Source organism: Pollachius pollachius (assembly GCF_949987615.1).
Source record: "Pollachius pollachius genome assembly, chromosome: 13".
Taxonomy (NCBI): domain Eukaryota; kingdom Metazoa; phylum Chordata; class Actinopteri; order Gadiformes; family Gadidae; genus Pollachius; species Pollachius pollachius.
In genome coordinates, this window is record NC_136946.1 from 2,686,017 (window position 1) to 2,701,172 (window position 15,156).

A 15,156-nucleotide genomic window follows, 5' to 3' on the forward strand; every position below is an offset into this window, starting at 1 on the left:
AAGAGGCCCACCGTTGTTTTTTCTTAATTGCATAACCTGTCACTCAATTTCGGCAATTATATGTTTTTACCTAATATATAAAAAGAGGCTCCCATCTCCCCCCCCCCTCAAAGCAATTGCTCACAATTGCTTTGAAAGGCCTTGCCAGAACATTCCATTATAGGAACTATCATCTGATATCTATTTTGTCCTTCTACGTTAAGATACGTCTTTTGTCCCTCTACGTTAATGTTTGTAGATTGCGAAAAAAGAAAGTGGCGGATAGAGAATACATGCCGTATGCAAGAGTGCTCACCAATACTTACCCTTCATGCAGCAGTTGTCCAATCAACTGCTGCAGTGTGTAAACTGTGTGAGGACCTGGCTCCAGTGGTTATCACGCAGGTTGGCGCAGGTGTTGAAGTCGACCGTCAGAATGGCCTCCTCAGCTCTCCTCTCGTCTCTCCTGCTGCTCTCTCCCTCAGTGATCCTCGCCCAAAGTAAGCCTGGAAACGACGACCACGCACATTCAGACCTCCCTCCCCACACCCGTTGGGTTCAATGTGACAATAGGTCATTTTAGTTTTGTCTCTACGTGTTTTTGTCCTAAGTACCTGAATAGTGACTGTGACACACTGTTCAGGACTTGAATACCTTTAGTACTGTTTTCTAAAGGGTCGCCATGTTTTGAGTTGAGTTGAGCATTATGGTACTTTTTTTGGAAACCTCACTGAACATAAACAGAGTAGCCACTCCTTGCCCACAACATGGCGCCGTTCTGTGGTGAGTTTGGTCTTTAATGATCCACCAACTGTGACCAGATGGAGGCCAGCTGCCCTTCAACCTGGTGGTGGTGGACAACCAACCCAACAGCAAACCAATGATGTCCTCCGCACACGGTCCGCCCGGAGGCCTTCTGATCGGGGCCATGATCAGGCTCGCCAGGTCAGCCCACTCACACTTTACACAAGTCATGATTGTTTTGGAAGCCTCCCTGAACACAAAACATAGAACCGACTCCTTGTCCACAACATGGCGCCGGTCAGTGGTGAGTTTTCCTTTTCATATTATGAACTCATTATTTGAGTCATAACCAAAATGAAAAACGATCGTCCTGTTTAAAAAAAAAAAGTTAAGTCATTTCCTGCTATGGATCTTAACTAAGACTCCCTGCTGTGAGACGTGTCATTCAAATGAAAAAACATTGAACAACCTGCTCAACTTGTCCAAGACCACACGACTGGGAGCTTTTGGTTTAGATTTTAAACAAGACCTAATGTTGTGTGCATGCGTATGTGTGTGTGTACAATATTTGATATTTTATATGAAACAAAATTTGAATCTTGTTTGTGTTACAGGCATCAGCTGTTTCATTGCTCAAGGCAATGGGAGTGTAATCCTTAATTATACCAAGTGGTAGACAGAGATCACCTCTCTGGATCAGTAGTGTTGTGGATAAGAACCCACAATATAAAACTCTAACAAAATATGAGAGGTCGAGAAGGACTTTGGAAGATGAAGGCCAAAACTAAAATGCATAATTCTCGTCAGACGTGTTGCCTTTCTGAAGAAGTCAATCAGAAGCACATGACGCCATCCGTCCCACGCAACAGATACTGTGTACCTGCAAAAACAGAAATTCATGATAAGAATGCAGATTGATATCCGAAACACCACTGGTATGTCTTCTTCACCAAATGGCTGTTTTTAAATCTTGGGCTTGATATTAAAAAGTTAAAATCATTCTATATCCCTGCAAAGCAGCAATACGTTTAATGTTGCGTTGTTTCGAATAACAAACAAACAACGCCTACAATGACCATTTATCAAAGCTCAAATCTGAACAAATGTTTGCTTTCCAGTCTCTGAAGGGAGTCAGTCAGCAGGGAGTCCTAGTCAAGTCTCACAGCAGGGAGTCTGAGTCTCACACCAGGGAGTCTGAGTGCAGTCTCACAGCAGGGAGTCTGAGGCCCCGTCCACACAAAGGAAAACAATCCGTTTTCGTTTCATGCGCCTCAGGAACATCTATGTAAAGACGGATTCATTGCGAAAGCCCATCGAGCTGTAGAAACGCTGTAGTACACATTTCAAGCCCATAAGGGGCGCTGCTTCTGCTACAGAACTCCAGCAAAAAACAGAAGAAGAAGAGGCTAGCATGCGCATGAAGCCTGCTTGCTGTTTACAAACATACAGTCCCTGTACCTCCTGCTAGCGCTTCGCGGTGGATCTAATTAGATTTGGTGTATGTGCTCTGTCAGTAATCCTTTTGAGCTTACTTTGGTAGAGGAACAAAATTAAATATTGCACTTGCAACCCAACAAGGGACATTATCTGCTGCCGAATCGTCACAAGCATGTAATCCGCCATCATTGTTGTTGTCGTTCTGAGACGCCGCGGGCTAGCCAATACCTAAGGATACAGGGTCGAGGAGTGGGGCGATGACATCATCGTTTGCGTTTCTGTCATCCACAGGAATCCTAACACGAAACCGCATACGTCCGGATTTATTTGAAACCACCCTGGGACATGGTTTCAGAAAAAAGCGGTTTCGGGCACCGGATCCGCCGGATCCGTTTTGACGGTCGGCCGAAACGCACAAGACTTGTGGTTTCACCAAAATATCGGCTGCGTGTGGACGGGACCTGAGTCCAGTCTCACAGCAGGGAGTCTTAGTTAAGATCCATAGCAGGAAGTGACTTAGCTTTTTTTTTTTTTAACTGGACGATGTTAGGGAACAGAACGCGGAGACCCAAGTGCTGGACACAGGGAGGCGGAGACAGGGCAAGGGCAACGGGATTTATTGACACAAGCAAGGCGGGACAGGCAGGCGGAGGGTCAGGTACCGGGCGGGCGATCGGGTAGGCAAGGGCTCAGCGATGGACGGGTAGTCAGGCAGGCGAAGGTCCGATAACGGGTAGGCAGGCAGGCGGAAGGAGAACTAGAGAGGGGGAGAGGGGATTACCAAGGGAGCAAGGAATCGGGGCAAGACTTGAACAAGAGCTGGTTGGGCGATACTAACTTGTAGCAGTAAACGACGAACTGGCGCCAGCAGACTGGAAATCCCCGACTGAAGTAGGGTACGGTGATTGGCATATTACCGGCAGGTGCGTCGAGGGGATGAGGACCAGAAGCCACCAGCGGCCACTAGATGGGGGTGTTGGACCGCGTAGCAGGACGTAGCGTGACAGTACCCCCCCTCGACGGACGCCTCTCGGCGGACGCCCCACAGCCGGGTGATCTCGGAGAAAGTCCCGGATGAGTGCGGCATCCAAGATGTGCCTCAGGGGAACCCAGGAACGCTCCCCAGGACCATTCCCCTTCCAGTCGACCAGGTACTGGTGGCCCCGGCCGCGGCGCCGCACATCCAGGAGGCGACGGGCCGTCCAAGCCGGATGATTGTCAATCACCCTTGGAAGGGTTGGAGGTGGGACGGGGGGGGACAACGGGCTGGTGGAGACGGGCTTGACCTGGGAGACATGGAAGGTCGGATGTACCCGGAGGGATGGGGGGAGCCTGAGGCGAACGGCACTGGGGTTAATGACTCTCTCGATCTCGAAAGGACCGATGAAGCGGAGGGAAAGTTTGGGAGAAATACCCTTTAAGGGGAGGTCCTTAGCCCGAAGGCAAACTCCTTGTCCGGGGGCGTACTGGGGGGCCGGTAGTCGGCGCTTGTTGGCCTGTAGTTGAGAGCGGGAGGATGCATGGAGTAGCGCAGCGCGTGCGTCTCCAAGTGCGCCGGCATCTGCGCAGATGAGTCTGAACGGACGGGACTGCTATCTCTTCCTCCAATTCAGGGAACAGGGGTGGTTGGTACCCCAGGGAGGCCATGAACGGAGAGAGCCCCGTGGAGGCGTTCACCAGAGTGTTATGGGCATATTCAACCCAGGGCAGCTGAGAGTTCCAAGAGATGGGGCTGGCGTGGGTGATGCAACGGAGTGCTGCCTCCATCTCCTGATTAGCTCGCTCGGATTGACTGGGGGTGAAATCCGGAGGAGAGACTGGGGGTGGCACCAAGAGCCTTACAGAATGTCCGCCAAACCTGTGAGGTGAACTGGGGGCCTCTGTCAGAGACTATGTCCGCGGGAATGCCATGCAGGCGGAACACAGCTCTGACCAAAAGGTCGACGGTCTCCCTTGAGGAGGAAAGCTTGGGGAGCGCGATGAAGTGGGCGGCCTTAGAAAAACGATAGATCACGGTCAAGATGGTGGTGTTGCCCTCGGACGTGGGTAGACCGGTGACGAAGTCCAGGGCTATGTGGGACCAGGGATGACTAGGGATGGGTAGAGGCCGTAGTAACCCGGAGTGGGGACGAGTTGAGGTCTTATTCCGGGCGCAGGTTGCACACGCCAAAATAAATGAGCGAACGTCCTGGTCCATGGTGGACCACCAAAAACGCTGCCGGATGAAGTCCAAGGTGCGGGTGATACCTGGGTGGCAGGTGAGCCGGGAGGAGTGCGCCCAGGTCAGTACCTTGGACCTTGCAGCGTCAGGAACGAACATACGGTTAGGGGGGCCGAGACCGGGATCTGGCTGCTGCCTCTGAGCTAGACAAACCGCGGACTCCACCTCCCAGGTGAGAGTGGCGATGAGACAAGCAGGTGGCAGGATGGTCTCTGGGTCTGTACCCGGGTCCTCAGGGGAGTAAAGGCGGGACAGAGCATCCGGCTTGACGTTCTGGGAGCCGGGACGGTAGGTAAGGGAGAAGTTAAACCGACCAAAATATAAGGCCCACCTGGCCTGTCGGGAGTTGAGCCTCTTTGCCGACTGGATGTAGGCTAGGTTGCGGTGGTCAGTCCAAACGATAAATGGATGCTCCACGCCCTCCAACCAATGTCGCCACTCCTCCAAGGCGAGCTTGGCCGCCAAGAGCTCGCGATTGCCTATATCGTAATTTCACTCCGGCGGGGACAGCCTTCGGGAGAAGAAGGCACAGGGGTGGAGCTTGTGGTCGGAGGAGGAACACTGGGAGAGCACCGCACCCACTCCGGTGTCCGAGGCGTTGACCTCCACTACGAACTGGAGCGAGGGGTCTGGTTGCGTGAGGATTGGCGGAGAAATGAAACGCCGCTTGAGACCCTGAAAGGCGGTCTCCGCCTCCGGCGTCCATACAAAGGCGCTCTTGGTGGAGGTCAGTGCCGTGAGGGGTGCTGCGATTTGGCTGTAACCGCGTATAAAACGACGATAAAAGTTTGCGAAGCCAAGGAACTGCTTCAACCTCTTGTGGGTTGCGGGAGGAGGCCACTCGGCCACCACCGAGACCTTGGAGGGATCCATCTCTACCCGGTCCTGGCTGATTATGTACCCCAGGAAGGAAATGGACCGGTAGTCAGGCAGGCGAAGGTCCGATAACGGGTAGGCAGACAGGCGGAAGGAGAACTAGAGAGGGGGAGAGGGGATTGCCAAGGGAGCAAGGAATCGGGGCAAGACTTGAACAAGAGCTGGTAGGGCGATACTAACTTGTAGCAGTAAACGACAAACTGGCGCCGGCAGACTGGAAATCCCCGACTGAAGTAGGGTACGGTGATTGGCATATTACCGGCAGGTGCGTCGAGGGGATGAGGACCAGAAGCCACCAGCGGCCACTAGATGGGGGTGTTGGACCGCGTAGCAGGACGTAGCGTGACAGACGATGGTTTTTCATTTTGGTTATGACTCAAATAATTAGTTCATAATATGAAAAGTAAAACTCACCACTGACCGGCGCCATGTTGTGGACAAGGAGTGGGTTCTATGTTTTGTGTTCAGGGAGGTTTCTAAAACAAAGTACCATAATGCTCAACTCAACTCAAAACATGGCGACCCTTTAGAAAACAGTACTAAAGGTATTCAAGTCCAGAACAGTGTGTCACAGTCACTATTCAGGTACTTTGGACAAAAACACGTAGCGACAAAACTAAAATGACCTATTGTCACATTGAACCCAACGGGTGTGGGGAGGGTGGGTCTGAATGTGCGTGGTCGTCGTTTCCAGGCTTACTTTGGGCGAGGATCCCTGAGAGAGAGAGCAGCAGGAGAGACGAGAGCAGAGCTGAGGAGGCCATTCTGACGGTCGACTTCAACACCTGCGCCAACCTGCGTGATAACCACTGGAGCCAGGTCCTCACACAGTTTACACACTGCAGCAGTTGATTGGACAACTGCTGCATGAAGGGTAAGTATTGGTGAGCACTCTTGCATATGGCGTATATTCTCTTTCCGCCACTTTCTTTTTTCGCAATCTACAAACATTAACGTAGAGGGACAAAAGACGTATCTTAACGTAGAAGGACAAAATACATATCACATGATAGTTCCTATAATGGGATGTTCTGGCAAGGTCTTTCAAAGCAATTGTGAGCAAAAGTAAAGTTGCAACACCCATTTGTTTGTGGGACACACGCAAACCTTATAACACACACACACTCCCATAAAACACACACACAAAAACACACGCTTATTCTTTCCAGAACACACACACACACACACACACACACACACACACACACACACACACACACACACACACACACACACACACACACATTACATAGAAACACACAAACACACCCCTTGAATGCACAATATTAATGTGCATTACGTGACATTTCTCTGTATATATAAATTCTTTGCACAGCTTTCAAATGGTAATGAACCTATACTGTATGGTTAAAAATGAATACATCCAAATAAATGTAATGTTTTGTACTATTTCGTTCATGAATCTTATTTTAAGAAAAATATCTAATATGTAGGCAGTTCATACAATATAAACGGAACTATATTAATGCTAATTATCAATATCTGTATTACTAATAACTATAAAGAACCCTATTAATAACTTCATAACTATCTAAATAAATGTGAAGATCTGTTTTTGTGTACATCCAAGAGATAGGATGGCAGGAAGTGGGGGCTGGTTACTGTGAGTGAGTGTGTGTAAAAACAGTGGAATGATACGCATGAGATAATTTCAATCCTTTATTCCAATTTATATGTTTCACTTCCAAATCATTTCTATGTATTTTGAATTAAACACATTTTTAACGTTTGATATCTTCAGACTAGATAATCATCATGTTTAAGGAGAGTCGAGCAGCACTCAGTGTAATTAAGAACCCTGCAGGAAGATGGCGCCACAGTCAGGATCACACGGTCATGTAGCGCAGGATGATCACGTCTCTGTCCTGGACAACGTATTTGCAGAGTCCTGAAAAAACAGATTAAACACATCTAAATATCAGCAGCCAATAAAAAGTTACCATATGTATAGACATATGTTTGTGTGTGTGTGTGTGTGTGTGTGTGTGTGTGTGTGTTTGCATGATGTAGTGCTCTCAGCTTACCAACAGGGGTGATCATGTTGTGGTTTTTGACCAGAATTTGCCAGAAGCTGTTCTCAGTTTTGGTAATAATATTATTACCAAAAGTCACCCGGGTCAAATAGGGTGGCAATCCAAATTTGCTTCCAGACTCGAAACTGTAACGAGGACACAGAAATAGACAACAGGTACATTACTTTCATTCATAATGACCATCTGGATTTCTGAAATAATGTTTTATTTGAAATCGTTTAATCTTCCAGATTATGTGGAGGAAGTAAACTGGGATGCAGGACTCCATTTCAATGCATCAGATGATCGATGAATAAGGATTGAGGACCAAATAGGGACACATTTTGACTACACAACCTACTTGAAGTTTGAGACTGATTCTTTCAAATCTGTCAACGCCCATATGAGTCGCTGGTTGCATTCCGTAGAGGGATTGTATTCAGTAGTCTTGCCATCAGCAGTCACCACCAGTTTAAAGTTCACTTCAACAGCACAAGGAAAAGTATAAGGAGCAAGTAGTAGATGTATAAAACCTAGTCTAGCTTTGGCTGAGTAATGAATAGACTCTTAATGTTTGTCCAAAATCCGATGGCTAACCCTTACCCTAAAAGTCAGAGGTGTGTATCTCCTACCTTGGGCCATGTCTGGAAGGTTGATCTTCACTGGTTGTGTTCTTCTGCAGCGATGGGAGTCGTTGGTGAGGTTACTGCCCTTGGGGCCCCTGCTTTTATAGTCAACCTCAGGGAAGACGTTGTTATGGCAAGAAGATAACCACCCCCAGACAAGTTACTGGGCAATATGCCCAAGAACTGTCATTCTAAGTAATTATTACAACACCATAACACAGATTTACATCTGTCTTGGTCAACACCTTGAAGAGTCATCCAACCCGGCTGACTTTGCTATATTTGTGAAATATCCTACGTTGTTTCATCGTCTCTTCTTGGAGTCAAAAGTGTTTAAACCTCAACCTGACTTTGGTTCTGCATCCTAACGGTGAACAATTCAATTAAATAAAACACAGGGTCAAGAGGTTTACAATATAATAGACATAACCGTCTTATCTCATTAATGTTGTCATTATGATCTCTATTTCTGTATATAGTTGCTAACATAACTCTGTTCTCTGGTCCTCCATGTGTAAAAATGATGTAATTTGGACTGGGTCGCTGTTTGTTCAGTCGCTGTTTGCATGTGTGTTTGTTTATCTGTTTTCTTCCTGGTTGTTTATTAGTATTGATGTAATTTTTTTTAACTTCATCTTTAATTATTTTTTCTTTCTTATTCTTTCTGTATTTTCTTCGTCTGTTCTGGAGCTGCTCCATTTTTAACCATTTTTACTAAATAAACATCACTGACTAAGACTCTAGAAGACAGTATATCATAGAATGACAAATGAACAAAACATTGAACAACCTGCTCAACTTGTCCAAGACAACACGACTGGGAGCTTTTGGTTGTTATTGTAAACGAGACCTAATGTTGTGTGCATGCGTGTGTGTGTGTGGACAATATTTGATATTTTACATAAAACTTACAATTTGAATCATGTTTGTGTTACAGGCATCAGATGTTTCATTCCTCAAGCCAATTGGAGGACTATCCTTAATCATACCAAGTGGTAGACAGAGATCACATCTCCGGATCACTTGTGTTGTGGATAAGAACCCACAATATAAAACTACCAAAATACGAGAGGTCGAGAAGGACTTTGAAAGATGAAGGCCAAAACTAAAATGCTTAATGTTCACCAGTTGATTGACCTCAAAAGGGGTTTGCTTTTGCTACTGGCAAACTAAAATTACCTATTGTCCCATGGAAGCCAAAAGGTGTGGTGTGAGAGAAGTTTGAATGTGTTCAGACATGTTGCCTTTCTGACGAAGTCAATCAGAAGCACATAACGTCATCCATCCCACGCAACAGATACTCTGTACCTGCAAAAACAGAAATTCATGATAAGAACATACAGTCCCAGTTGTTGTCGTTCTGAGATGCCGCGGGCTAGCCAATACCTAAGGCTACAGGGTCGAGGAGTGGGGCGATGACATCATCGTTTGCGTGGCTGTCATCCATACGAATCCTAACACGAAACCGCATAGGTCCGGATTTATTTGAAACCACCCTTGGACATGGTTTCAGAAAAAAGCGGTTTCGGGCACCGGATCCGCCGGATCCGTCTTGACGGTCGGCCGAAACGCACAAGAGTTGTGTGGTTTCACCAAAATATCGGCTCCGTGTGGACGGGGCCTGAGTCCAGTCTCACAGCAGGGAGTCTTAGTTAAGATCCATAGCAGGAAGTGACTTAATTATTTATTTTTTTAACTGGACGATCGTTTTTCATTTTGGTTATGACTCAAATAATGAGTTCATAATATGAAAAGTAAAACTCACCACAGACCGGAGCCATGTTGTGGGCAAGGAGTCGGTTCTATGTTTTGTGTTCAGGGAGGCTTCCAAAACAATCATGACTTGTGTAAAGTGTGAGTGGGCTGACCTGGCGAGCCTGATCATGGCCCCGATCAGAAGGCCTCCGGGCGGGCCGTGTGCGGAGTACATCATTGGTTTGCTGTTGGGTTGGTTGTCCACCACCACCAGGTTGAAGGGCAGTTGGCCTTCATCTGGTCACAATTGGTGGATCATTAAAGACCAAACTCACCACAGAACGGCGTCATGTTGTGGGCAAGGAGTGGCTACTCTGCTTATGTTCAGTGAGGTTTCCAAACAAAGTACCATAATGCTCAACTCAACTTAAAACATGGCGACCCTTTAGAAAACAGTACTTAAGGTCTTCAAGTCCTAAACAGTGTGTAACAGTCACTATTCAGGTACTTAGGACAAGAACACGTAAAGACAAAACTAAAATGACCTATTGTCACGTTGAACCCAACGGGTGTAGGGAGGGAGGTCTGAATGTGCGTGGTCGTCGTTTCCAGGCTTACTTTGGGCGAGGATCCCTGAGAGAGAGAGCAGCAGGAGAGACGAGAGCAGAACTGAGGAGGCCATTCTGACGGTCGACTTCAACACCTGCGCCAACCTGCGTGATAACCACTGGAGCCAGGTCCTCACACAGTTTACACACTGCAGCAGTTGATTGGACAACTGCTGCATGAAGGGTAAGTATTGGTGAGCATTCTTGCATACGGCGTGTGTTCTCTTTCGGCCACTTTCTTTTTTCGCTATCTACAAACATTAACGTAGAGAGACAAAAGACGTATCTTAACGTAGAAGGACAAAATACACATCAGATGATAGTTCCTATAATGGAATGTTCTGGCAAGGCCTTTCAAAGCAATTGTGAGCAAAAGTAAAGCTGAAGTAAGTTGCAACACCTATGTGTTTGTGGGACACACACAAACCTTATAACACACACACACACACACACCCATAAAACACACACACAAAAACACACGCTTATTCTTTCCAGAACACACACACACACACACACACACACACACACACACACACACACACACACACACACACACACACTACATAGAAACACAAACACACCCCTTGAATGCACAATATTAATGTGCATTATGTGACATTTCTCTGTATATATAAATTCTTTGCACAGCTTTCAAATGGTAATGAACCTATACTGTATGGTTAAAAATGAATACATTCAAATAAATGTAATGTTTTGCACTATTTCGTTCATGAATCTTATTTTTTAGAAAAATATCTAATATGTAGGCAGTTTATACAATATAAATGAACTATTTTAATGCTAATTATATATATCTGTATTAATAATAACTATAAGAACCATATTAATAACTTCATAACTATATAAATATACGTGAAGATCTGTTTTTGTGTACATCCAAGAGATAGGATGGCAGGAAGTGGGGGCTGCTTACTGTGAGTGAGTGTGTGCAAAAACAGTGGAATGATACGCATGAGATAATTTTAATCCTTTATTCCAATTAATATGTTTCACTTCCAAATCATTTCTATATATGTTGAATTAAACACATTTTTTAGGTTTGATATCTTCAGACTAGATGATCATCATGTTTAAGGAGAGTCGAGCAGCACTCAGTGTAATTCAGGACCCTGCAGGAAGATGGCGCCACAGTCAGGATCACGCGGTCATGTAGCGCAGGATGATCTGGTCACTGTCCTGGACACGGTAGTTGCAGAGCCCTGAGAAAACAGATTAAATACATCTAAATATCAGCAGCCAATAAAAAGTTACCATATGTATAGATATATGTTTGTGTGTGTGTGTGTGTGCATGTGCGTGCGTGCGTGTGTGTGTGTGTGTGTGTGTGTGTGTGTGTGCGTGTCTTTGTTCTCTCAGCTTACCAACAGGTGTGATCATGTTGTGGTTTTTCACCAGAATTTGCCAGAAGCTTTTCTCAGTTATGGTAATAATATTATTACCAAAAGTCACCTGGGTCAAATAGGGTGGCAATCCAAATTTGCTTGCACACTTGAAACTGTAACGAGTACACAGAAATAGACAACAGGTACATTACTTTCATTCATAATGACCATCTGGATTTCTGAAATAATGTTTTATTTGAAATCGTTTAATCTTCCAGATTATGTTGAGGAAGTAAACTGGGATGCAGGACTCCATTTCAATGCACCAGATGATCGATGAATAAGGATTGAGGACCATAAAGGGACACATTTTGACAACACAACCTACTTGAAGCTTGAAACTGAATCTTTCAAATCTGCCAACGCCCACAGGAGTGGCTGGTTGCAGTCCGTAGAAGGTTTGAATTCCTGACTCTTGCCATCAGCAGTCACCACCAGTTTAAAGTTCACTTCAACAGCACAATGAAAAGCATAAGGAGCAAGTAGTAGATGTATAAAACCTAGTCTAGCTATGGCTGAGTAATGAATAGACTCTTAATGTTTGTCCAAAATCCGATGGCTAACCCTTGCCCTTAAAGTCAGAGGTGTGTATCTCCTACCTTGGGCCATGTCTGGAAGGTTGATCTTCACTGGTTGTGTTCTTCTGCAGCGATGGGAGTCGTTGGTGAGGTTACTGCCCTTGGGACCCCTGCCTTTATAGTCAACCTCAGGGAAGACGTTGTTATGGCAAGAGCATAACCACCCCCAGACTAGTTACTGGGCAATATGCCCAGGAACTGGCATTCTAAGTAATTATTACAACACCTTAACACAGATTTACATCTGTCTTGGTCAACACCTTGGAAAGTCATCCAACCCGGATGACTTTGCTATGTTTGTGAAATATCCTACGTTGTTTCATCGTCTCTTCTTGCAGTCAAAAGTGTTTAAACCTCAACTTGCCTTTGGTTCTGCATCCTAACGGTGAACAATTCTATTAAATAAAACACAGGGTCAAGAGGTTTACAATATAATAGACATAACCGTCTTATCTCATTAATGTTCTCATTATGATCTCTATTTCTGTGTATAGTTGCTAACATAACTCTGTTCTCTGGTCCTCCATGTGTAAAAATGATGTAATTTGGACTGGGTCGCTGTTTGTCCAGTCGCTGTTTGCATGTGTGTTTGTTTATCTCTTTTCTGTCTGGTTGTTTATTAGTATTTATGTAATTTTTTTTAACTTCATCTTTAATAATTTTTTCTTTCTTATTTTTTCTGTATTTTCTTCGTCTGTTCTGGGGCTGCTCCGTTTTTGACCATTTTACTAAATAAACATCACTGACTAAGACTCTAGAAGACAGTATATCATAGAATGACAAATGAAAAAACATTGAACAACCTGCTCAACTTGTCCAAGACCACATGACTGGGAGCTTTTGGTTTTTATTGTAAACGAGACCTAATGTTGTGTGCATGCGTGTGTGTATGTGGACAATATTTGATATTTTACATGAAACATAAAATTTGAATCATGTTTGTGTTACAGGCATCAGCTGTTTCATTCCTCAAGCCAATTGGAGGGTTATCCTTAATCATACCAAGTGGTAGACAGAGATCACATCTCTGGATGACTTGTGTTGTGGATAAGAACCCACAATATAAAACTCTACCAAAATACGAGAGGTCGAGAAGGACTTTGAAAGATGAAGGCCAAAACTAAAATGCTTAATGCTCACCAGTTGATTGACCTCAAAAGGGGTTTGCTTTTGCTACTGGCAAACTAAAATGACCTATTGTCCCATTGAAGCCAAAAGGTGTGGTGTGAGAGAAATTTGAATGTGTTCAGACATGTTGCCTTTCTGACGAAGTCCATCAGAAGCACATAACGTCATCCGTCCCACGCAACAGATACTCTGTACCTGCAAAAACAGAAATTCATGATAAGAACATACAGTCCCAGTTGTTGTTGTTCTGAGATGCCGCGGGCTAGCCAATACCTAAGGCTACAGGGTCGAGGAGTGGGGCGATGACATCATCGTTTGCGTTTCTGTCATCCACAGGAATCCTAACCCGAAACCGCATACGTCCGGATTTATTTGAAACCACCCTGGGACATGGTTTCAGAAAAAAGCGGTTTCGGGCACCGGATCCGCCGGATCCGTCTTGACGGTCGGCCGAAATGCACAAGACTTGTGTGGTTTCACCAAAATATCGGCTGCGTGTGGACGGGACCTGAGTCCAGTCTCACAGCAGGGAGTCTTAGTTAAGATCCATAGCAGGAAGGTACTTAACTTTTTTTTTTTTTAACTGGACGATCGTTTTTCATTTTGGTTATGACTCAAGTAATGAGTTCATAATATGAAAAGTAAAACTCACCAATGACCGGCGCCATGTTGTGGACAAGGAGTGGGTTCTATGTTTTGTGTTCAGGGAGGCTTCCAAAACAATCATGACTTGTGTAAAGTGTGAGTGGGCTGACCTGGCAAACCTGATCATGGCCCCGATCAGAAGGCCTCCGGGCGGACCGTGTGCGGAGTACATCATTGGTTTGCTGTTGGGTTGGTTGTCCACCACCACCAGGTTGAAGGGCAGCTGGCCTCCATTTGGTCACAGATGGTGGATCATTAAAGACCAAGCTCACCACAGAACGGCGCCATGTTGTGGGCAAGGAGTGGCTACTCTGTTTATGTTCAGTGAGGTTTCCAAAAAAAGTACCATAATGCTCAACTCAACTCAAAACATGGCGACCCTTTAGAAAACAGTACTAAAGGTATTCGAGTCCTGAACAGTGTGTCACAGTCACTATTCAGGTACTTTGGACAAAAACACGTAGAGACAAAACTAAAATGACCTATTGTCACATTGAACCCAACGGGTGTGGGGAGGGAGGTCTGAATGTGCGTGGTCGTCGTTTCCAGGCTTACTTTGGGCGAGGATCCCTGAGAGAGAGAGCAGCAGGAGAGACGAGAGCAGAGCTGAGGAGGCCATTCTGACGGTCGACTTCAACACCTGCGCCAACCTGCGTGATAACCACTGGAGCCAGGTCCTCACACAGTTTACACACTGCAGCAGTTGATTGGACAACTGCTGCTTGAAGGGTAAGTATTGGTGAGCACTCTTGCTTACGGCGTATATTCTCTTTCCGCCACTTTCTTTTTTCGCTATCTACTAGACTTGTTGTCAAGACCGCCTAAACCGAGACCAAGACACTACCAAGACCAGAGGGTATCAAGACCGAGACCAAGACATGACCAAGCCCAAGACAGACTGAGTCAAGACCAAGACAAAGTCGAGACGAGACCGAGACGAGACCAAGACCGAGACCAAAAAAACCAACAAAAAAAACAGCTAGTGAGCTAGTGTTACACCATAACTTGCATCAGTTGAATAAGAGCAGCATACTGGGGTAAGAGGTTCAGTCCCAGTTTAAATTCAATTTAAGAAGGTATTATTTCAACTACAGACAGAACAATGCAGAGACAGAGCTTGTCATGAATGTGTGTGACTGTGAGCTCACTCACTGTAAATGTTTTCGTAGACTGGGTGAGATAA

The 15,156-nt window shown here is 45.6% G+C and overlaps 2 protein-coding genes across 2 annotated transcripts; both read right to left on the reverse strand.

The window, feature by feature from the left end:
- Nucleotides 1–6,924: 6,924 nt before the first annotated feature.
- Nucleotides 6,925–10,293, reverse strand: LOC307084821 (uncharacterized protein; the record flags this gene model as incomplete). Its single annotated transcript, XM_079749322.1, has 6 exons — nt 6,925–7,166; nt 7,303–7,436; nt 7,652–7,772; nt 7,923–8,011; nt 9,785–9,908; nt 10,230–10,293. The coding sequence occupies 6 exons, from the start codon at nt 10,291–10,293 to the stop codon at nt 7,105–7,107; spliced, it is 594 nt and encodes a 197-aa protein (XP_079605448.1). The 3' UTR covers nt 6,925–7,104.
- Nucleotides 10,294–11,197: 904 nt separating this feature from the next.
- Nucleotides 11,198–14,592, reverse strand: LOC307084822 (uncharacterized protein; the record flags this gene model as incomplete). The annotated part of the gene is made up of 6 exons (XM_079749323.1): nt 11,198–11,439; nt 11,602–11,735; nt 11,951–12,071; nt 12,222–12,310; nt 14,084–14,201; nt 14,529–14,592. 6 exons carry the CDS (start codon nt 14,590–14,592, stop codon nt 11,378–11,380), a joined length of 588 nt encoding a protein of 195 aa, XP_079605449.1. The 3' UTR covers nt 11,198–11,377.
- Between the last annotated feature and the right edge of the window lie 564 nt (nt 14,593–15,156).